At 51.6% G+C, this 20,326-nt stretch overlaps 8 protein-coding genes across 8 annotated transcripts; 5 read left to right on the forward strand and 3 right to left on the reverse strand.

The window, feature by feature from the left end:
- Positions 1 to 122: 122 nt before the first annotated feature.
- On the reverse strand, positions 123 to 4,319 carry CGCS363_v003719 (Uncharacterized protein; the record flags this gene model as incomplete). Its single annotated transcript, XM_036635568.1, has 5 exons — positions 123 to 1,004; positions 1,058 to 1,560; positions 1,611 to 1,926; positions 1,979 to 4,169; positions 4,252 to 4,319. 5 exons carry the CDS (start codon positions 4,317 to 4,319, stop codon positions 123 to 125), a joined length of 3,960 nt encoding a protein of 1,319 aa, XP_036499311.1.
- A 479-nt stretch (positions 4,320 to 4,798) lies between these two features.
- On the forward strand, positions 4,799 to 6,664 carry CGCS363_v003720 (putative transporter; the record flags this gene model as incomplete). The annotated part of the gene is made up of 8 exons (XM_036635569.1): positions 4,799 to 4,933; positions 4,988 to 5,022; positions 5,099 to 5,278; positions 5,335 to 5,484; positions 5,535 to 5,855; positions 5,912 to 6,189; positions 6,252 to 6,295; positions 6,347 to 6,664. The coding sequence occupies 8 exons, from the start codon at positions 4,799 to 4,801 to the stop codon at positions 6,662 to 6,664; spliced, it is 1,461 nt and encodes a 486-aa protein (XP_036500375.1).
- A 397-nt stretch (positions 6,665 to 7,061) lies between these two features.
- On the forward strand, positions 7,062 to 9,329 carry CGCS363_v003721 (putative transcriptional regulatory protein; the record flags this gene model as incomplete). The annotated part of the gene is made up of 4 exons (XM_036635570.1): positions 7,062 to 7,255; positions 7,303 to 7,969; positions 8,023 to 8,544; positions 8,601 to 9,329. 4 exons carry the CDS (start codon positions 7,062 to 7,064, stop codon positions 9,327 to 9,329), a joined length of 2,112 nt encoding a protein of 703 aa, XP_036500376.1.
- An 84-nt stretch (positions 9,330 to 9,413) lies between these two features.
- On the reverse strand, positions 9,414 to 10,394 carry CGCS363_v003722 (putative 2-hydroxyacid dehydrogenase; the record flags this gene model as incomplete). Its single annotated transcript, XM_036635571.1, has 3 exons — positions 9,414 to 9,875; positions 9,934 to 10,228; positions 10,327 to 10,394. The coding sequence occupies 3 exons, from the start codon at positions 10,392 to 10,394 to the stop codon at positions 9,414 to 9,416; spliced, it is 825 nt and encodes a 274-aa protein (XP_036500373.1).
- A 530-nt stretch (positions 10,395 to 10,924) lies between these two features.
- On the forward strand, positions 10,925 to 12,033 carry CGCS363_v003723 (Peptidase M20 domain-containing protein; the record flags this gene model as incomplete). The annotated part of the gene is made up of 2 exons (XM_036635572.1): positions 10,925 to 11,478; positions 11,538 to 12,033. The coding sequence occupies 2 exons, from the start codon at positions 10,925 to 10,927 to the stop codon at positions 12,031 to 12,033; spliced, it is 1,050 nt and encodes a 349-aa protein (XP_036500374.1).
- Positions 12,034 to 12,251: 218 nt separating this feature from the next.
- Positions 12,252 to 14,231, reverse strand: ASB5 (Ankyrin repeat and SOCS box protein 5; the record flags this gene model as incomplete). The annotated part of the gene is made up of 1 exon (XM_036635573.1): positions 12,252 to 14,231. The coding sequence occupies one exon, from the start codon at positions 14,229 to 14,231 to the stop codon at positions 12,252 to 12,254; it is 1,980 nt and encodes a 659-aa protein (XP_036500379.1).
- Positions 14,232 to 15,947: 1,716 nt separating this feature from the next.
- Positions 15,948 to 16,881, forward strand: CGCS363_v003725 (uncharacterized protein; the record flags this gene model as incomplete). Its single annotated transcript, XM_036635574.1, has 2 exons — positions 15,948 to 16,061; positions 16,114 to 16,881. 2 exons carry the CDS (start codon positions 15,948 to 15,950, stop codon positions 16,879 to 16,881), a joined length of 882 nt encoding a protein of 293 aa, XP_036500380.1.
- Positions 16,882 to 18,258: 1,377 nt separating this feature from the next.
- Positions 18,259 to 20,127, forward strand: patC-1 (Efflux pump patC; the record flags this gene model as incomplete). The annotated part of the gene is made up of 4 exons (XM_036635575.1): positions 18,259 to 18,454; positions 18,522 to 18,804; positions 18,865 to 19,012; positions 19,072 to 20,127. The coding sequence occupies 4 exons, from the start codon at positions 18,259 to 18,261 to the stop codon at positions 20,125 to 20,127; spliced, it is 1,683 nt and encodes a 560-aa protein (XP_036500377.1).
- Positions 20,128 to 20,326: the final 199 nt, after the last annotated feature.

Here is a 20,326-nt window from a genome sequence, read left to right on the forward strand (position 1 = left end):
TCAACCCCTAGTTGTAGGGATTCATAATTGAGAAAGCTTCATCTCACTGACTTGCGGCTGTCTATATGTGTGATTATCGTGTCTGACTCTTTGTATGATTGATTTATCGTTGAGCTACGTCTTCAGTTAGATGCCGCGGCGGACTCTCTGTTGGCCACACTGCCGCTCGCCCGTGAAATGTGGGAAAACCCATTGACCCCTTTGGTCTTCATACCTTCCACCTTTCCCTCATCTTCAGGGATGAACTCTTCCACCACTTCCTCACTGGGTCCATAACCTCCACCGCCTGGTGTCTGCACGATAATGCGATCACCAGGGTTCATCATCACCGTCGCCTTTCCACCCAAGCTGATTGTTCTCACGGTGTTGTCGGTATCATCCTTCCGAATCCAAAGGTTGACTCCCCGTTGACCCTCCTCGCCACCAGCCATACCATATGGCGCGATGACACGTCGCTCTGACAGAATGCTTACTTGCATTGGCCTGCGGAACTCGATATCACGAACACAGCCATCGCCACCTCGTCTTCGGCCGAGACCACCACTTCCCTTGCGGATAGAGAACTCATGCAACAACACGGGGTAACGCTTTTCCAGTACCTCTGGGTCGGTAATGCGCGTGTTCGTGACGTTCGTGTGTACTCCTGATTGGCCTTCCCAGTGAGGACCTGCACCAGCACCGCCAGCAATCGTCTCGTAGTATCCGAAGCCCTTGGTGACTTGCCCATCCTTATCCGTGCCGCCGTAGCCAAATGTCAAGTTATTGCAGGTACCTTGGCTGGCAGCTGCAGCACGGAATGCCTTGAAGATGAGGTCTACGATGCGTTGAGAGGTTTCGACGTTGGATCCAACGGTTGCAGCCTTGAGACTAGGTGACAAGAGGGTGTTTGGTGGACAGTAGATCTCGATGGGTGCCAAACATCCTTGGTTCAGGGGGATATCTGAAGAGATCATACAGCGCATACAGTAGATGATGCCAGAGTACATGACAGCTGAGGGTGTGTTCTGCGAAATCAAGTCAGCCTTTGCCGCCACAAATCCCTACAGAGCAGACTCACCAGGTTGTTCAACGCCTCCGGTCCGGTTCCCGTGAAGTCGAATTTGGCGGATCCGTCTTCTCCATTGATGGTCGCCCGCAGAGCCAGCGCCGTTCCATCATCCAGGTAGTCAACTGCTTTCAGGGGATGTCCGCGGAACCGGCGGCTGAAGGTCTTCAGTAAGGCCCGGACGCTCTCCTCGGCATTCTTTTGAATCGCTTCCATGTAGAATTCAACCACCGGCCACGAGTATTGTCGGACGAGATCTTGAATTAGGTAGATACCCCGATTGTTAGCAGCAACTGAGGCCTTCAGGTCGGCGATGTTGTCTCGCAATGTCCTCGTTCCACTGCAGCCAGGATACTGCGCAGGCTTTACGTAGAGCTCCTCTACCAAGCCCTCCTCATTGAAGACTCCTCTATCGACCATCTTGAAAGACTCAATAGCAGCACCTTCTTGCCAAAGCTCTGTGGAGTTGGGTGGCATTGAACCGGCAAGGATGCCTCCAATGTCAGCGTGGTGACCTATCAAGAGTTAGCAATTGGCTCATACGAATGAAGCCCATAGATCAAACCTCTGTTTGCCACAAAGAACATAATCCTCGTCGGGTTGTCGTTGTCGTCAAAGACTGGCGTGATGACAGTAAGATCTGGCAGATGAGTTCCTCCGGCACAGGGGTGGTTAGAGAGAATGACATCTCCGGGCTTCAGGCCATCTTTGCCGTATTTCTCCGCCTGATACCTGATCGCCGTGCTCATTGAGCCAAGATGACCGGGAATGTGGGGTGCGTTAGCAACAAGTCCTCCGGATGCTGAAAAGATTGCACAAGAGTAGTCCAGTCGCTCCTTAATGTTCGTGGAGATTGACGTCTTTTGAAGAGTTCGCCCCATCTGCATTGTGTTAGAAATTGCCTTGCAATTACTGTCAGTGGCGGTGACGTACCTGTTCTGCGATTGACATAAGACGGTGACCAAAAACAGACAACTTGATCGGGTCGACCTCGTCCGTTGACGTCGTCTTCTCTTCTCGGCTGACCAGGTCAATAACCAGATGTGAGTCCAGCACGACGGCATGGCTGTCTTGATCCAAGATAATCGTCTGAGTCGCGTCAAAAATCACTGCAGGGCCCTGGACTTTGCTCAACTTAGGCAAGTTGTCAATGTGGAAAACAGGCGCATTCGTCCAGCCCAACTTCTCGAAGTATATCCTCTGAGTCTTCGCATTGGTTGCATCGGCGTGAGGAAATTGATCTGAGCCAGCCATCTGTTCGAAAGGGTTCGACAAGGGAAGCTCCATAGCCTTTCCGACACTACGGACTCGGACGTCGTCAATCAGGATATCCCTCTCCTGGCTGAAACCAAACTCCCTATGATGACGGGTGACAAAGGCTGCGGCGAAGTCTCCATCCTCTGGTTCGGGGATCATCAAAGCTGTATCGCTGCCGCGGTACCTCATATTGAGGAACTTCTCGTGAGACACTCGATGAGCCGGAATGCCCTGAAGCTCAAGGTCCTTCGTCCCTTGCAAAGATACGGACGCAAAACGCTGAGTCAATCTCTCCTGAGCTTCCGGGCCATACGTCACGGCTTCCGGCTCTTGGCGCTCAACGACAATATCAGCCAGTGCCATACCAAACGCTGACAGAATACTGGATAGTCGGTGGATCAGAACGCGATGAATGCCGAGATCTCGGGCAATGGCAACGGCGTGTTGGCCGCCTGCGCCGCCGAAGCAAGCAAGATTGTGCGCCGACGCCTCGAATCCTCTGCCTTCGCTCAAAGTACGGATTGGTCTCGCCATTGTGGCGTTGGCAACCTGAATGAAGCCCATCGCAACTTCCTCCGGCGTGAGCTTGTCGCTGCCATGCTTGTCCCGGTTGACCTGGTCCGTGAGCGCGAGGAACTTCTCTCGGACGGTGTCGACATGAAGTTTGCGGGGAAAGTACTCTGGCAGAATTCTACCAAGGAAGCAATTGGCGTCCGAGATCGTCAGCGGGCCCCCATTTCCGTAGCATGCCGGGCCCGGATATGCGCCGGCAGAGTCAGGGCCGACCTTGAAAAGACCACCGTTCCACTCCAAGATAGATCCACCACCGGCAGCAACAGTGTTGACATCCAGCTGAGGACATTGGATAGGAACTTCGGCAACGGTGCTTTCAAAGACATGCTCAAGTGTTCCGCCATAACGGGAGACGTCAGTGCTGGTTCCTCCCATGTCAAACCCAAGAACCGGGGTTCCCTCCTTCGCGTCATAGCAGGTCTTCGCATATCCAATGACACCGCCAGCGGGACCGGAAAGAATGGCGCGAAGACCGGTGAAGTCGCTGAACTTGACCAGACCACCATGCGATTGAGAGAGCAAAAGCTTGTTTCCGTCCTCATTCATCAGCTCGCCCTTGAAGCCCTTTCGGAAGCTGTCCAGATAGTTCTCCGTGATGGGTGATAAGTAGGCGTCGGCGGTGGCGGATTGAGCACGAGGAACGATGTTGATCATGGCCTGAAGTTGAGAAGATAATGAGACCTTGAAGCCCATCCCTCTAGCGATTTCGCCAATCTGTAGTTCGTGGTCCGGAAAGTTGTAAGAGTGCATCAGCGCGATGGCCAAACTGCGATAGCCCTCATCCCAGACGGCTTGCAAGTCTTTCTTGACGGCGTCTGCGTCCGGCTTCTTGATGCACCTCAGTACCTCACCATTGACGCCGGTGAAGAGACTTGGGTCTGAGGCTATGTCGATAACGGGAGAGTCCGGATCTTCTGAAGAGCCTTCGACAGTGATTCTCTCATCGACTTCAACAACCTTTTCGTACAGGCGATCCAGCTTCTTCACAGCTAAATCGAATAAACGTGGTCGGGCCTGGTTTCCAATAATGAGAAGATCTCCAAATCCTTTCGTAATCAGCAAGGCAACCCTCTCGCCCTTCCGTTCGAGTAATGCGTTCGTGGCGACAGTTGTTCCCATGCGTATGCTCTCAACTGGTGCCAAGTCTAGTTGGGTTCCCTTGGGCATAGACGATCCTGTGGCAGTTTCCAAGATGCGCCTGATGCCCTCGGTAGGAGCATCATCATATTCATCTGGACATACGGACAAAAGCTTGAAGACGAGGTCTTCCTTATGACCCGGAATTCTTGCCCAGCTAATATGAGTTGCGTGTCAGTTGACTGTACTTGTCTCAAGCTACAGAAGTGTTGATGGCTGCTTTCCAGGGATGAACTCACAAATCGCAAAAGGTACCGCCTCTGTCTATCGCAATGCGAACTCCCTCATTGGAGATTGCTGACGGCATTTTCAATGTTGTTCAATAGTGTTGAGCTTAATAGCATCTGCTCAAAACAATATCCAGCATTCAATTCTCCATGCCTTTTGGTCCTATATTCGATATAAGTCAACTTCAACTCGGGTTCAGCATCATTGTGCCGAGACTCGATCGGCAATAGTTGCCGGGTTATCGAAGCTGAGTCGGTTTGTAAAATGAAGTGCCGATCGAATCTGATAACGGCTGATAAGGATCGGCTGAGCTACCCCGGCGACCCTGCGCCAAGTGAGCCTTATCATCTGCGCCACCCTAGCGTGTAGGGCGATAAACAGGCATCAACAGATATGAGGATTGTCGTGGCGCGCCCGCCAACTAGGGGGGATGATAGTTCTCCAGACCTGTCGTTGAGTTGTGAATAGAGATATATCTACAGTATATGCCGACTTCGGCTTCTTGACGATGCGACGCCAGTTTCCATCTTTGGTCGGCTGCAGGACTGGATTACCACAATGAGTGCAGACAAGCAACTCTACATCAAGACCGGCAGTAGCCAGGATGGCCAGGGTAACGATGTTAGCGAGGGACATGAGGTTTCCGCCTATATCGACCCGGTCAAGGAGGCTAAGATGATGCGAAAGTTCGACGTAAGGAGATTCGTACCTCGTTGAATGTGTCCATGCTGACCTATTTACCTGTAGATCTGGGCGATCGGCGGCCTCGGAATCCTGTACATGTTGGCCAACCTTGACAGGCAAGTCGGCCGTCAACTACTACCTGTGGATTCGGAATAGCTAACAGATTGACAACAGGAGCAACATTGGAAACGCGCAGATCGCCGGCCTCCCAGCAGATCTTGGTTTGACCGGCAACCAATATGGCACTGCTGTCACCCTTCTCTACGCTACATACGTGCCATTCGAGGGGCCAGTTGCTATTCTGCTCAAGATCATTGGCCCCAAGCATTTGCTCACCTTCTGTTGTCTCGCTTGGTATGCTGCATCCACATTCATTCTAGAAAAACGCGGCTAACAAGAGCGATCTTCAGGGGTATCGTTTGCTTAGGCACCGGCTTCGTCCATAACTGGCAAGGACTCTACGCTTGCCGTATGCTTATTGGCTTCTTTGAAGCTGGCCTCATCCCTTGCATCAATGTTTACATTGGAATGGTGTACAAGAAGTCTGAAAGGGGCAAGAGGTTAGTTGCGCCGAACTTGCTGATGTCCATTTGGCTCATCATCGCTCTAGATCGTCTATCATCTTTGCCTTCAGTGCAATTGCCAGCGCCTTCGGTGGCATTTTCGCATATGCATTGACTCAAATCCGAACCGGAACTTACTTCTCGACATGGAGAGCCCTCTTCATCGTCGAAGGTTGCATGACGATTGTCATCGCTCCGCTCTTCTGGCTGTTCTTCCCTGCCACACCAAAGGACGCCTGGTTCCTGACGCCCGAGGAGAAGGAAATGATGAAACTTCGCTACGAATTGGAGCCATCTTTTGGTATTGATGAAGAGTTCAGTTGGAAGGCTGTCATCGATGGCTTGATCGATCCCAAGTTCCATCTCCAGTACGTCTACGATGCAACTTGAAGCTTCTCGTTCACAAAGCTAACCAGTTCAATAGCTGGATCTTCCAGTTCGCTGTCGACATCTCCCTATACGGTTTCACAACATTCCTCCCAGCCATTGTGAATGGCTTGGGTTACACCTCGGTTACCGCGAACCTGATGACGGTTCCCATCTACGTCTGGGGCCTTATCACTTTCCTCTTCACAGCCTACATGTCCGACAAGACTGGAAATCGCGGATACTGGATCGGTGGTCCTCTCGTCTGCCTCATCATCGGATACGCGTTGCTAATTTCCGTTGATAACTTGGGTGTTAGATATTTTGCCTGCTTCGGTGCGTTCCTCTGTGCCAAAAACTTCTCAATGCATCGAACCTTGCTAATTGAAAGGGAACAGTTGCTGTGATGGGAATTTACCCTACAACAGGAATGAGTCTGATGGTGAGTAGAAATCCTGCGTTGACCATCAACAGATGCTAATCAGTTCAACAGTGGCTCAGCGACAACGCCGCACAACACTTCAAGAGAGCTACCATGGTTGGTGGTGCCCTGACCCTTGGCAACACTGCTGGAGTTGCAGTGGGTCAAATCTTCGTCAGCTCGGACAAGCCCCGATATATCCGGGGATTATCTATCGCTATGGGTCTCGCGGCAGTCGCATTGGCGTGTGTTGCCGCTCTCATGATAGGAATGCATATTGTGAACAAGAGGCGTGCGGAGAGAATCAGGAAGGCGGAGGAGGAGGGGTCTCCTCTGCCGAGCATCCCCGAGAAGGGAGACTTCGATGTGTACTACAAGTACACCCTCTGATCACACGCTATTGTTTGTCGAGCCGGATTTTTGTTTAGACACTTTCAAAAACTTAGCAATACCTTTAATATGAAAGTTTTGAAAAGAACCCCCAACAGAGTATTGCTTGAAAGCTGTCATCTTCAGGAAATAAACAGAGCCCGAAGATTGAGTTGCATTGACTAACGATAAACAGCCCATGGCGCGCGTTAGCGATGATAGGGGTAGATACAGGGGAGATAGGCCCGGCACTTTCTTCCAATAGCAGCTGTCGCTCCTTATCATGGTTCGTTCCCCCGCAACAACTGGGGTAAGGATGCGGATCTAAATACCAGATCCACTCCAACAGTAGTCTCCACGCCGGATTCTCTCCATTTCGCTGTTCAATATTGTCGAAACGCTATGCTAGGTCGGAGTCATGGCATCGCCTAGTGAGTCCTCGGGATTGCGTGCTTCGAAGCGGCTTAAACGCAGCGTTGTAGCTTGCCAACGATGCCACGCTCAGAAGATCAAGTGTACCGGAGGCACTCCGTGCAGGGCCTGTGACAGGTCCAATGATATCGCTGCTTGTCTTTATCCAGTCCGCGAGAGAAAGATCTCAGTCTTGGAAAGGTAAGCTTTGCCAAGGAATTTGGAAGATTTAAGCTCATGATTTGCAGCTACATAAAACAACTCCAAGACGAGAATGAGGAGCTTAAGCGGAAGACATCACTACCGTCTCAGGCTAGTCCGTCAGCAAGCCAGGTGTCGGACCAGATCGTGGTCAACACAGAAGCTCACGAGGAAAAGGAGGAGGAGGAGGAGGAAGAAGAGATCTCCACCGCTGAAGTGGTTCATCCTGTGATTGAACAACGGATATGTGATCCTGCGGCGCCACGGCCAGTTTATGTCGGCGCTGCCGCATTTACTGCCTTCGCCAACATCTTATGGCACGATGGCCCTACACCACCACGGAACGTCAAAGTCTTCAAACATCCAACGCTTCAACGCGCCATCAAGACCGACTACAAGCTCCCGAACTACACTTACGCCAATCTCCTCGTCCAAGTTGTCTTGAGGTTTATCGGAAGTGATTACCACCTGCTGAAGAAGAAGTCTTTCTCTCAGAGAGTGGATCGGCTCTATGGCCCCGCAACGGAGCAAACTCCGGACACCATGTTCCTCTGTCGGCTGTTTGCAGTCTTTGCCCTCGGTGAGCTGTATCTCAAAAAGTCGACAAGTCAGCGAGAAGTGCCAGGTGCGAAATTCTTCTTGCAATCAGTGTCGCTATTTGAGGAGTTGTACGAGGAACCCAACATAGAGTACATCGAGACTCTGCTCCTGATGGTGAGTCGCTGATTGAAATGGCCCTGATTTCAAGTGATCTAACATGGACGCAGTGCTTTTACTCGCATGCCTTGAACAGACAGAACACGGCATACACATATGCGGGCATTGCGTTACGACTGAGTGTCACTATGGGTCTCCACAGAAACATCACGTATGACCCAAAAACGCCCCCAGTTGAGATCGAAAATCGGCGGCGCGTCTGGTGGACCGTATACACCTTCGATCGTCTATGCAGTGCAAAGCTGGGCCATCCGGTGATGATCAAAGATGAAGATATCGATGCCCCATTTCCCTCATCCGACGGCCTTTCTGCCGAGGAGCAGGAGGAGTTCGTGGACGCGGGTCAACTCATCGCCAACATCAGATTGGCCCGCATCACTGGTCTACTTTTAGACCACACTTACAAGATTCACTCGCCCCACGAAAAGACCTTTGTCAGCAACGTTCATAGAATTCTCACGAGTCTGAAGGAATGGGATGCGACACTGCCTCCTGAATTGGCCCTCGACCACAGCAGAACCCCCTCGTACAGCACAAGGGCAGTCGCTTCTTTGCGACTTCACTTCAACCAGGTATGTTACGATTGAAGTCGAGAATAACACTGAATACTGACGACTTTACTTTTTAGTGCGTGGTATTGACAACGAGGCCTATCCTCCTCTTTCTCTTCAAATACTACATGCGCCAATCTCAAACTCCGTCATCGCCATCATCAGAGTCTACGAAGGTGCTGCCGCCAATGACAATTGCCTTGGGAGAGGCCTGTATATATGCTGCTAGAGCATCCAATCGACTCCTGAAGCAGCTCTGGGTGGACGGGGCCATCGCAACCTTCGGATACTTCGACGCTCACTTCATCTTCTCATCCACCATCATACTCATTCTCTCAAACATTCTAAACCCGAACGATGGCGACCGCAACTCCGTCGACTTAGCGTGCACGCTGCTGCAGTCCATGGCCGACGACGGTAATCTCCCAGCCGCTGAACTTCGCGACCGACTAGCAACACTCAAGGAGGACCTCGAGAGCAAGTATGCCACTAGCAGCTGCCAGGTTACAGGTCCAAAACAAGGGTACATGACAGCTGCTGGTACCTTCGCCGCGCACGTTGCCCCGACCTCGAGTCGGCGAAAGGGCGACCCCAACAGATCGCAGACTGGCCAGACACCCTCGACAACAACAAGCCCCGCAGCTGAGGTCTCCCCGGTCGGTAGAGCTCCCTTCGATGATCCCTTTATTCAAGACTTCCTGGGCCAGCCATACTCAGAGTGGAGCCCGAGTGCTTTTGACATTACGAATGATGAAATTGGCGTTTCTTCTTTGGCTTGGGATATCAGAACGACGAATGACATCTAATATGTACGTGGTCTTTGGAGTTGAGGAGCTCTCATGATGTTTCAACTCAGGGAACTACGTTCCATCTCTATATTTATATCGTATTCAGACTTTATTTACCGCAGTCACCTTGGTCTTGTCGCCGAAGAACCACTCTTCAAGGTTCGTGAGCGTGATCTTGTCAAAGTTGTTCCAACTCGTTCCGGAGCAAACACCAATGTGGGGCAAGAGTGTCGTGTCGTAGTTCTCCTTTAGCTTTGGGTTCAACGTGGGCTCAGCCGCATGAACATCAAGACCCAAGCCAACGACACGCCCTGATTTCATCGCCTCCAGTAGCGCGTCTTCGTCAATAAGACCACCACGTGCGATGTTCACGATACGAACACCTTCTTGCTTCATGATGTCGAATCGGCTTGTAGACAGCATGTGCTTTGTTTCGGGTGTTAGTGGACACGCTAGGCAGATGCAATCCGAGACTCTCAATAGTGACTCAAGAGATTCATGGTAGACAGCCTCGGCACCAATTCTTTGGAGATCCTCCCGCGGTTTCCGATTATGATAGTGAACCTGTTAAAGCGTTAGCCAATGGTCTTGGAGGGAGTGCTTCTCGTTAGCTTGTGTTTACCTTCATATCCAATGCCAAGGCGGCTTTACGAGCGATGGCAATACCAATGTCGCCCATGCCGACGATGCCCAGAGTCTTGCCCGCAGGATCTACGGCCATAGTGCCAATACGACGGCTCTCAATCCATCGATCATTTCGTGCAAGATGCTCTGCGAGAGTGAAGTATCGGAATGAGTTCAAGATGAGGTGCAGTGCCGTATTAGCCACGGCCTCGGTGCACGTATCCGGACAGTTGGCGTAGGTGATGCCCTTTGCTGTGAGGGCAGGAATGTCAGCGGCATCATAGCCATGACCACTGCAGCAAATGAGTTTGAGCGATGGTGGATATTTGGCGACAGCAGGTCCTCGGAAGATTTGATGCGTTGCGAATTGCCCAGCTTTCAACCATCCTACCCGGACAATGGCGTCGATGGCTGAGTAAGGTCCACCTGGAGCAAGACGAGAGCAAAATTCTTCCTCATCTTGACAGTCGTATTTAATGATGTTAAAGCTTGATCGTATGCGATCCCACTGTTCTGTTTCGGCACCTCGGACGCTCGATTCGACGAGCAGAATGGTGGGCTTGCTTGCCTTTTGGGATGCTTTGCTCCCCATACTTGCAGGGTTTGTGGAATGATACTGTGTACTCTGCTCGTGCCTACCAAGCAACTCGGATTAGCTCCCGGCCTTATGTCACCAGCCGGAACGTTAACGCTGGGGGCGTTTTCCAGGTGCCTATCGTTGTCAGTGATGCTGTAATCTGGTCAGGTGCCGATAGCTAGGATGACGGCCTTGGACACTCGGCACACACGCCGAGATCGGCAATCGGTATCGCTGCCGGTGCGGGGACTTCTGCTGGGCCCAATTCCGGTCCGCCCACGGCAACCAGCACCGGTCGGATGAAACAACAAAAGAATCATCACGTTCAAGCCAGCTTATTGGCGTCTAATGAGCTGCAAAAGTCTGCAATTTGCTGTTCCTTTCATCAACACCGACGACTCGCATATTCAAGATGACGGGCTCAAAGGAGCTTCCTCCGGTTGTGGAGTTACTGTCACAGCTCATGTCAGTCGAAAGCACCAGCGACGAAGAGCTTGAAGTTGGCATATTTTTGGAGGACTACATGAAAGGTCTTGGGTATACGGTTGAGAGAATCGCTATTGCACCGGACTCAACACGACACAATGTTTATGCATATTTGGGCGCTAAGCGGGAGGCGCGCATCCTACTAACCTGCCACATGGACACCGTGCCGCCCCACATCCCGCTATCGATCGACTTAGACGCGGGGATAGTGAGAGGCCGTGGAGCTTGTGATGATAAGGGCCCTCTAGCCGCTCAAGTCATGGCAGTCGAGGAGCTCCGAAAGGAAGGCAAGATCAAAGATGGAGACATCAGTTTTCTTTTCGTCGTGGGCGAAGAGAAGGGAGGCCCGGGGATGATCGCTGCCAACGACATGGGCCTAACCTGGGAGGCTGGCATCTTCGGAGAGCCTACTGAGGGAAAGTTGGGGAAAGGTCACAAAGGCCATGTTGTGTTCGAGTTGACGGCGACTGGAAAGGCTTGGTAAGTTAGGTTTCGTGGGAGTTTCAACGACTGGACGCTGGCTCTAACACGCTACGCAGTCACTCAGGCTACCCCCATCTAGGGAGCAACGCCATATCGTTGTTGATCAAAGCCATGAGCAAATTGGAAACGACGGATTGGCCCTTTTCAGATCTACTAGGTCCCTCGACCTTCAACATGGGCAAGATTGAAGGAGGAGCCGGGTACAACGTCGTGGCTGCGGAGGCAAAGGCCTTGTGTGCGGTTCGTGTAGCTGCCGATCTACCCCAGATCAAGAAACAGATTGCGAGTGTTGTGCAAGAGTTTCCGGGAGTTGAAGTTGACTTCAAATTTGAATACCCCGAAACTCTGTTAGACTTCGACATTGAAGGGTTCGAGTCCGCCCCAGTCAGTTACGGAACAGATGTTCCGAGACTCAAAGGGTCGCATAAGAAGGTGCTGTATGGACCGGGTACAATTTTGGTTGCTCATGGGAAGGACGAACATGTCGTCATCGACGAATTGTTGGAAAGCGTCGACGGATACAAAAAGCTTACACTCCACTTTTTGCAATGACCGAACTATTCCCAATACCATCTTCTATCCAGGAAAAGCATTAGTTAGCTATCATAGCAAGCGTGCCAGTTCACCCAGGTGATTGGTAATGCTTCCGATGTGATTAGGCCGAAAAAGGGTGTCTGCAATTCTTGTACTTGGTTGATTTCCAGTAGCATCTGATAAATATTCTACTGTGGAAACATCACAGCTTCTTGTGACTGCCCGCGGTGAGTGATTCAGATATCGTTCTCCAACTCAACTCCCAATGCCTTGCTGACTGATACCTGCATCGAAGTAGGCATAGAATCTCTTACATCCCTAAATAGCGTTACTCTATCGTCCTCTGGAATCGCGTGGAAAAAGTCGTTGACAGCGACGACCATGTCTTGAGCGTTTGCCTCCATAACAGTATTCCACCCGCCAGCGTCTCCGAGCCTCTTGATTAAAGTGACCAGATTGCTCCCCATCCAACTGCGGTGACTTACCCTCCTATAGTAGTCCTCATCATACTTCAAGCGAGTGAGGAGTACGACCAACGGCGAGCATGCAATGGTACTATGGTCGTCAACTGCCAACTTTGCACCTATTTCAATGAGTAATTCGACTCGGCGAATTTCACCTCTAATGCCTTCAATACGGGTTGAGCTTATCAGAAACACAATTGCAAGGGTTCCGATGGGGCATTGCGATAAAGACTCGACATCCTTGTCGATAGGACGCAGCCATTGGGACGGGACATCGGGGATACCCTTCGCAACAAGCTGGATCAATTGCAGCAAATTTTCCTTCGGAAAAAGGCTGTCAATGCCAAAATGGTTCATACCAAGAAGCTTCCTTAGGTACGCATCATGATTCAAATAGACGCAATCGATGATGCACATAATAATGAAGGATGCTTGCATTTCAGCAAGAAAATGGCCTTCCCATCCAGCTCCCATGCGAGGGGCTTCTTCCTTCGTGCAGTCAACAAATTTGTCGAGGATGTTGTAAAAGGTGCTCTCAATGGATGTGATTGGATATCTCACGTAATTCATCAAGTCTGCGTTCGCCGTTCTCGCGTAACCTCTCAACGTGTAGATATGCTCTCCGTGCATTGGCTCGAAGGCAAATGCCGCGAGTGAAAGCTTCAGGCTCGATTCAAAGCGGACATGCCCGTCATCATCAACAGTTTCGATCCATGTTGTGTTTCCTGCCTTTTCCAGTATGGCAGAGCAGCAGTCAGCGTCAAACGCGAGGGCGAAGTCGAGGGCGTTGTGGTGTGACACGACGGCATCGTTATCCACACGGAGTTGCCATGGCTTGGTCGCGTCAGCCCCGTGAGACAGCAAGTACACGACCATGGACTTGTTCTTCGCCGCAATGGCATGGTGTAGCGGTGTCGCGAGATTGTCATCTAGTCTGTCGATGTCCACACCCCATTCTCTCGTCAGGTATTTGACTAGAGACCTGTTGCCGAATGCCGCTGCAACGTGAATTGGGTGTATATCCTGGACGAAGGCTTTCCGGGCTGGATCATGAAACCAGGCGAAAGGTTTATGCTGGTCGCCATGTTCGGTTGCTTCGCTATCTTGTAACTCTGGGAACTCCTTTGGGTACGAGGCGGACCCAACCGGTACGATCAGGTTGCGATTGGCCCCAGCTATGAGTAGAAGCTTGGCAACTGAAGTATGTCCACCGCAAATGGCGTGGTGTAGAGGTGTCCAAGCAGGGTAATCGGACATTGGGTGGCGATGGTCTGCGAGAGGCCTGGGTACTGGTACACGACTCCCCACAGGCCTGCAGTCGCAGATAAGTCTTCCAGCGGCGTTGATATCTACCCCCTGCGCAACAAGCCATTTAACAACATGGTAATGGCCTTTATGCGCTGCCAGATGAAGAGGTGTGGCCCAGCAAGCCTGGGGTGGGAGATGTTCCCGGAGTGCGGACGCCCATCTGTGTTCCACTTCTTCTGTTGGGTCTGCGAGATAGAAATCCTGGAGTCTTGCACCATACTTGGCTGCGACCTGCAGAGTTTCCAGATTGCCCTTGGCAGCGGCGAAAATAGTGATCTCAGAGGCCCAATGTTTGACAGCAGCACGATAAAGCTCGGCTTGGAAGATGCTATGAAGGTAGCGATTGACCCGTGCAAGGGCTGCCGTCCTGGTCTTTGATCTGCTGCGAAAGTGTCGGGCTATCTCGATCCATAGCTCCGGAACAAGTAGGGAAGCTTCCACCATGATTGTTCTGGCGATGACGCGTTGCCGTCGTGGTGAAAGGGGTCGGTGTGAACTGAGTTGCCGTGACTGCACATGGGCTAAGGATATTGTTAGCAAGTTCTGCGCGAATCTCATATGACGGCTGTACAGTTCGAAACCTACCCTCGAAGAAGTAGAATATTGGCGGATCTAGGTGAATGTGGCCACCGTACGCAAGGGTGGTCAGTTGGAACCTGGCCCAAGATGTTGATCGTTCACGTCGTCAGTAGAGAATGTGAACTTATTAGGGGCAGGCACGGATAAAAGACGGATCAGTGGGGCCTCTTGCGTGATCCAATTGGATTGCTCTTTTGGTGGCTTGGGACCTAAGCAGCGCTAGTGTGTTTCCTGTACAACAAGCCTGTGAATTCTTGTAGTTCAATTTGAAGTCGACGCGACTCCAAGCTCTACCTCACATCAGTGGCAATAGCATGGAACATAATTGTCTATTGCTTTTTGAACCGTCGGGTCGAAGCCTTCGTCGTACCGATGCAGCAGTTCACCGCCTGCTGGGACCCCTTTTCGGACTGTTTAGCGCTGATGGTAGCGAAGGCTTAGACACATGCAGAGTTGAGATCACGACCAAGGATAGAATTAAAGGCTTTGGTAATACAGTTTGTCACTTAGATTACATTCATGGATCAAGAAATATCAAGAGTAGAGCAGTTAGGACTATCGATAGATGGCAAACGTCAAGTCACTTCTTCACTCGGAGCCCGAGTTTACCGCATGCCGCTAACATTGACCGGGTTCCCCGCAATTTTTAGCACCGCATGTCGCCTATGAGCTCCCTAAAAGCAGCGCGTTGAAAAGAAAAGATACGCCACTCTACTTTCACATTTCCAATCACAAGCGTCAAGTAGCTCGTCTTGAGAGCACCCGCCATGGCCAGTATGTCATCATTAAACTCTGGGCTTGTGTCCGAAGTCACTACTCCCGGTTCCAGATCTCGAAGAGGGTAAGACATCTCATCCAACTGCTTGAGCAGCACCGAGGCTCCGCGCTGCAAAGTGCCTTGGCACATCACAAAGGTGGATACGGCTGCGGTTCCCCTTTCCCGCCTATCTTTCCGGCTCCTAGTTGATGGGGTAAAGTTTTCGAGAACTAATTTGCTCCAGGTGTTGGACGTGTAAGAGGCGCCGTAAAAAGTGCGACGAGATCAAGCCGAATTGCAACCGATGCGCACATGCAAACCTTGCATGCGAAGGTTATGAGACTCGATTGACCTGGGGATCATCGAGCGGAACGACTTCCAAAGGCGGCATCATCCTCAAGCCAGTCCGCCCGCAGAGCTTGAGTAGAAGGGTCGCACAACAGCGAAAGAAGTTGGGAGAAAGCGTGCAGACCATCGCTGACAGCGGTAGTTCGGACACTACATCGCACGAGGATCGTCAAAGCTCTTCTATGACAGCCTCAGACAAGTCGAGAAGTCCGTCTGAAAAGGGTTTGCTTCCAGCAGTTGATGGCAAGATAACGGAATTGCTGGTCTATCAATGTATGCTAGTGCCATTCAATGGAACTTTCTACGGGCGGCTGACTTCGATAGTCTGCGAAAGCGGATATCTGACTTTGACCGGAAGGTCTGGCGACGGAGGACTCATGAAGTCAGACATTCTACCCATGAGAAAGACTTCGACCTCGCTCTGCAATACCTTCGCAGCATATCAGGCGAGCCTGACAAACGAATACAGGCATCTGATGCCGGTTTATCTACAGCTTGGTATATCGGGTTACATCAAAGACCTTCAATCCCCAGACGACCTTCATCGAGACGAAATTCTTGCCACGGGAGTTCTCTTATGTAGTGTTAGCGTAAGTTTCGATGAACTCTACGCATGACAGAGTCTGACGATTGCGCGGTTAGATAAATGGCCTCTACAAGTGGACTACCTTACTCAAAGGACTTCATACCGTCTTACATCAACGAAAGCTTCTAGAGACAACTAATCAATCGCCCCTCGTCGGTCATCTGATCGAAGTCATCGCACTTCTTGATGTTCCGCATTTCACGTTAAACCGGAGCACGGAGTCGCTTAGGATATGGCCCTCATACTTTGCTCAGCGGCATTTGACGGGGGTCCAAGAAACCTCTGGCCTGCCGTACTCTCTTCTAGACCTCATCTGCAATATGGACTCTCCTGACGCTGAACAGAGGCTTCGCAATTGGCCTGGAGAGCTATGCCGTGAATTGGTCCAAATTCACTTGTGGGAAGCGTTCCGTACTGCGGCAATACTTCATTCCAGAGCTTTACGGCCTGCGACAGAGAATGAGGAGAATAGAGCAGCGGCGGGGTTTAGCGACGAGCTTCTTGAGATGAAGGCATTGGCTGCATGTCAAGCTGTCATCGACTCAAAAGGTGATTCGTTCCCTGGTGTGCCACACCTAGCTGCTGCACTCATGTATCCCCTCTTCATAGTTTGCCTATCCACTAAGCAGGACACTATTGCTCGGTCTCTTTCGCGAGATCTCTTCTCGGCCGTGGTCAACAAATGGGGAGACCACGAATTCAGACTGGCGTGGGACATCGTCATCGAGGTTTGGCAGAGGTCTACAATGCAACCGGGGGTTTGTGGACTAAAGTTGGCGGAAGACTTTGTCGCAGAGCTGGACATTGAGATGTACTTATACTGAATGAATTCTGCCGTTTCTCGGCACGTTACACCCTGGGACATATTACAGTCGCTGGATACATGTATTCGACGCAAGGCCTGTCTCCAGGTTACGCCAGCTTCAATGTGTAGCTTAACGCAAGATCGAATCCAATCGCTGTGGATTATCCGAGTCTCAGATACCGGTCTCGACCACAAACTCTGTGTCAAGTGATCTCTGAAAGATGCAGGCGATCTTCGTCCTCGACCATAAGCGAACGTTCGGATCACGTTTGAACAACGTGCGACTATCACGTCAGGAGCTATCCGCGCCACACCTTAGGTATTATCTTGAAAATCTGACAGCTTCGGGTAGGAATGCTGCTTGAGCCTCAATGGTCTCGGCAACCAGCCAAATCATCACCGTGCATGACGTTTTTGCCCGATTTGCTGTGTTGTACTTTGCGGGCCCAATCAAATCCTGGTCACGGATGCAGCAATCTTACTTGAATCGCTCTCTCTGGGCAACAAGACTTCCTCCTTCGGTAAGCTTACCATCCCAGACGTCTGCCACCTCCAACTCCTTCCCGTGCGTAAGCTTATCATACGTAGTCAACGACACAAACAAGCTCATTTGTCTGTGAAACGCCCAGGCTGAAGCTTCCGCACTTCGGGATTGGCTTGAACTACGTGTCCGTCTGCCGGATGCTGTCGCGGAACACACACTCCGGCGGTATCGACGAATTCGATCAATAACCCCGAGCTTTATCAAAATTCTCAGCGTGCAACGTCCGTATTGGTGCTCTGTTTGTCGCGATAATCATCGCAGATTGCGGCGCAGTCACAGTGTTCCGTCCTTCCTTACGGGCGTACTGGGGGCGGCCGTCACGTACGTTGGTCCGGCCGTGGTGCTGAATGGGTTTGTTGGCGCCACATGCAACGTTCTGTTGGTGCTTCACGCGGCCAACGGCCCCAATGTAGCATTCGAGGGGGAGTTTGCGGCGACAAACAGTGTCTGCCGCTGCCGTCGGCTTTTTCGGTTCGCCCCGTTAAATGTCTTTATTTTTAAAACCTAGCGTTGCAATGTGCGTCCGCCGTTGGTTGCTTCGCTGGAACATGGGGGTCTGCGGCTGTGGCTCGACTGGGGGCGGCGGGCTGCAAACTGCATGTCGACAATCTGTTGGTGTTGGTGAAATGTGAGGATCGAGCCGCCCGCCCCCATTCATCACAGATAACAATGCGACGCCTCCCGTGTCTTCGACGGCAGTGGATTTGGTATATTTGCCTGGTGTAGACACCCGACTTGAAGATTTTTTGTGCCACGCTCGTCTTCATCCTACAACATCCAAAGCACTCTTTGCTTCCTCAGGTTGTGTAGTCATTTCAATCAAGGTCTTTCTCTTGTGTGTTTTGTTTCATCATGGAGACTGAACGGAAGCCCACGCCAGACCCTGTCGATGACACCGAACGCGCGAGCACCCATGTTGGCAGTGTGGCACCTGAAGCCAAAGACGTGGAAAGCGTCACTTCAGAGAGCAATCATCCCAGAGAAGGTTGGCCAGCTTGGCGATGGCCGTGTATTCAGGGTGCATTCTGTCTGGTTGGACTGCTTCTCGGTCAGTATTATCTCCTATCATGGCACAACATTTCGTACAAAACTGATACAGCCCACTCCACGGACAGGCTACGATGTCAGTAACACAGCGAACATTCAGCCTCCGATATACGAGGCATTCGGCCAGGTCCATCTCCTGTCATGGGTTGCCATAGCTTACACAGCCATGAACGTCGCAACGGTCCCTCTCGCCCGCAAGATTGTCGTCCTTGGGAACCTGAGGTACCAGGTTCTCGGATATTCTCTCATCTTCTTCATCGGCTCTACAGTGTCGGGCGCAGCTCCAAACATCAACACGGTGATCATCGGTCGTGCAATTCAGGGAATCGGAGGAGCCGGGCTATACCAATTGTGCGTTTTAAGTCAACCACTCCAGAACCCTACCGCTTGATACTGAGACTTTTTCAACAGGAGTATCATCATCAACATGACTTTGACTACACCTACGGAGCTCCCACGGACACAAGGCCTGCTAGCTGTGTCCTGGGCCATCGGCCTCACGCTGGGTCCCGTCATCGGCGGTGCCTTCGCCGAGAACCACAAAGCTACATGGAGATGGGTGAGTATTTCTTCACACGTAGAACTACTGCAAAATAAATATCTAATAAGTCCATATAGGCCATGTACATCAACCTCCCCATGCTAGCCATAATCATGGTCTGCAACCTCCTAGCCCTGCCGAACATGCACGCACCCGGCGCCTTGCCCGTCATCGAAGGCTTGCGCGTTGTTGACTGGACGGGTGTAGTTCTGCACGTAGCTTCTTTCATCTTGCTCTGCTCCGCCCTCATTTTCAGCGGCTCCAAATGGGAATGGTCATCCCATTCCGCCATCATCGCTTGGGTGTTTGTCGGCGTCATCTACCTCGCCTACGCCTTGCAGCAGAAGTTCTGCCTGCTCACTGACAAGACACACCGCAACATCTCCGCTGACCTCCTCAAGAACCGAGCCGTCATCCTCGTCTGTCTCGCCACCTACGCCGTCGGAGGCAGCTACGGGATCGCCCTGTACTACACTCCTCTGTTCTTCGCCTTCACTAAAGGCTTCGACCCCGTCGACGCAGCTGTCCGGCTTCTCCCGTTCATCTTCACCTTCATCTTCTTCACCATCGTTATGGCAGGCATGATCCCCGTCGTCGGCAGATATGCGCCGTTCTACGTCGTTGGCGGTGCCCTGACCATCATCGGAGGCGCCCTCCAAGCCCAGATTACAGCAACAACCTCAGAGAGCCGCGTGATGGGCGTGAGCAGTCTCATCGGAGCGGGTGTTGGTTGCATGTGGCAGACGGGAGTATCAGTCATGGCGCAAAGCGTGCCTGCACACAGGCGACTGGATGCTACTGCACTCTTCATCATGTTCCAGCTTGCGGGTGTCTCGGTGACTTTAGCTCTTGCCGGCTGCATTTTCCAGAACATTGGTTTCGATAAGCTGAAGGACTCGCTCGATGGACTGGGCTTCAGCGACCACGACATCCGAGAGGCTTTGGCTGGACTCGACTCCAAGATCTGGAGTGATGCTGATCCGCGGGTTGTTGGAGCAGCTGTGAGTGACGTCGCAGACGTGATCGCCAACAACCAGTATCTCATTGTGGCCTGCGGGATCGTTGCCCTGGTCAGCGGTTGCCTCATGAGTTGGGAAAAGTTGGACTTTGGTAAGACCAAGGTAGCCAAGTGATGTGATTTAGTGCTGTTCGATGTTGCATACCGGGCTCAGTAAAGTTTGTCAGGCAGCCTTCTCAATTGTTCAAAATCGGGTGGCGAAGCGGGAAGTAGGCAAGAGTTTAGACGGGCTAGGGTTTCAAAAGAGAACAGACTGTGAATTCGAGAACTAGATGCATAGGCCGTGACATGTGGACTGGTGAAACCAAAGGCTA

The sequence above is a fragment of the Colletotrichum siamense genome (assembly GCF_013390195.1).
Source record: "Colletotrichum siamense strain Cg363 chromosome Unknown KSG_Cg363_contig02, whole genome shotgun sequence".
NCBI classification, from domain to species: Eukaryota; Fungi; Ascomycota; class Sordariomycetes; order Glomerellales; family Glomerellaceae; genus Colletotrichum; species Colletotrichum siamense.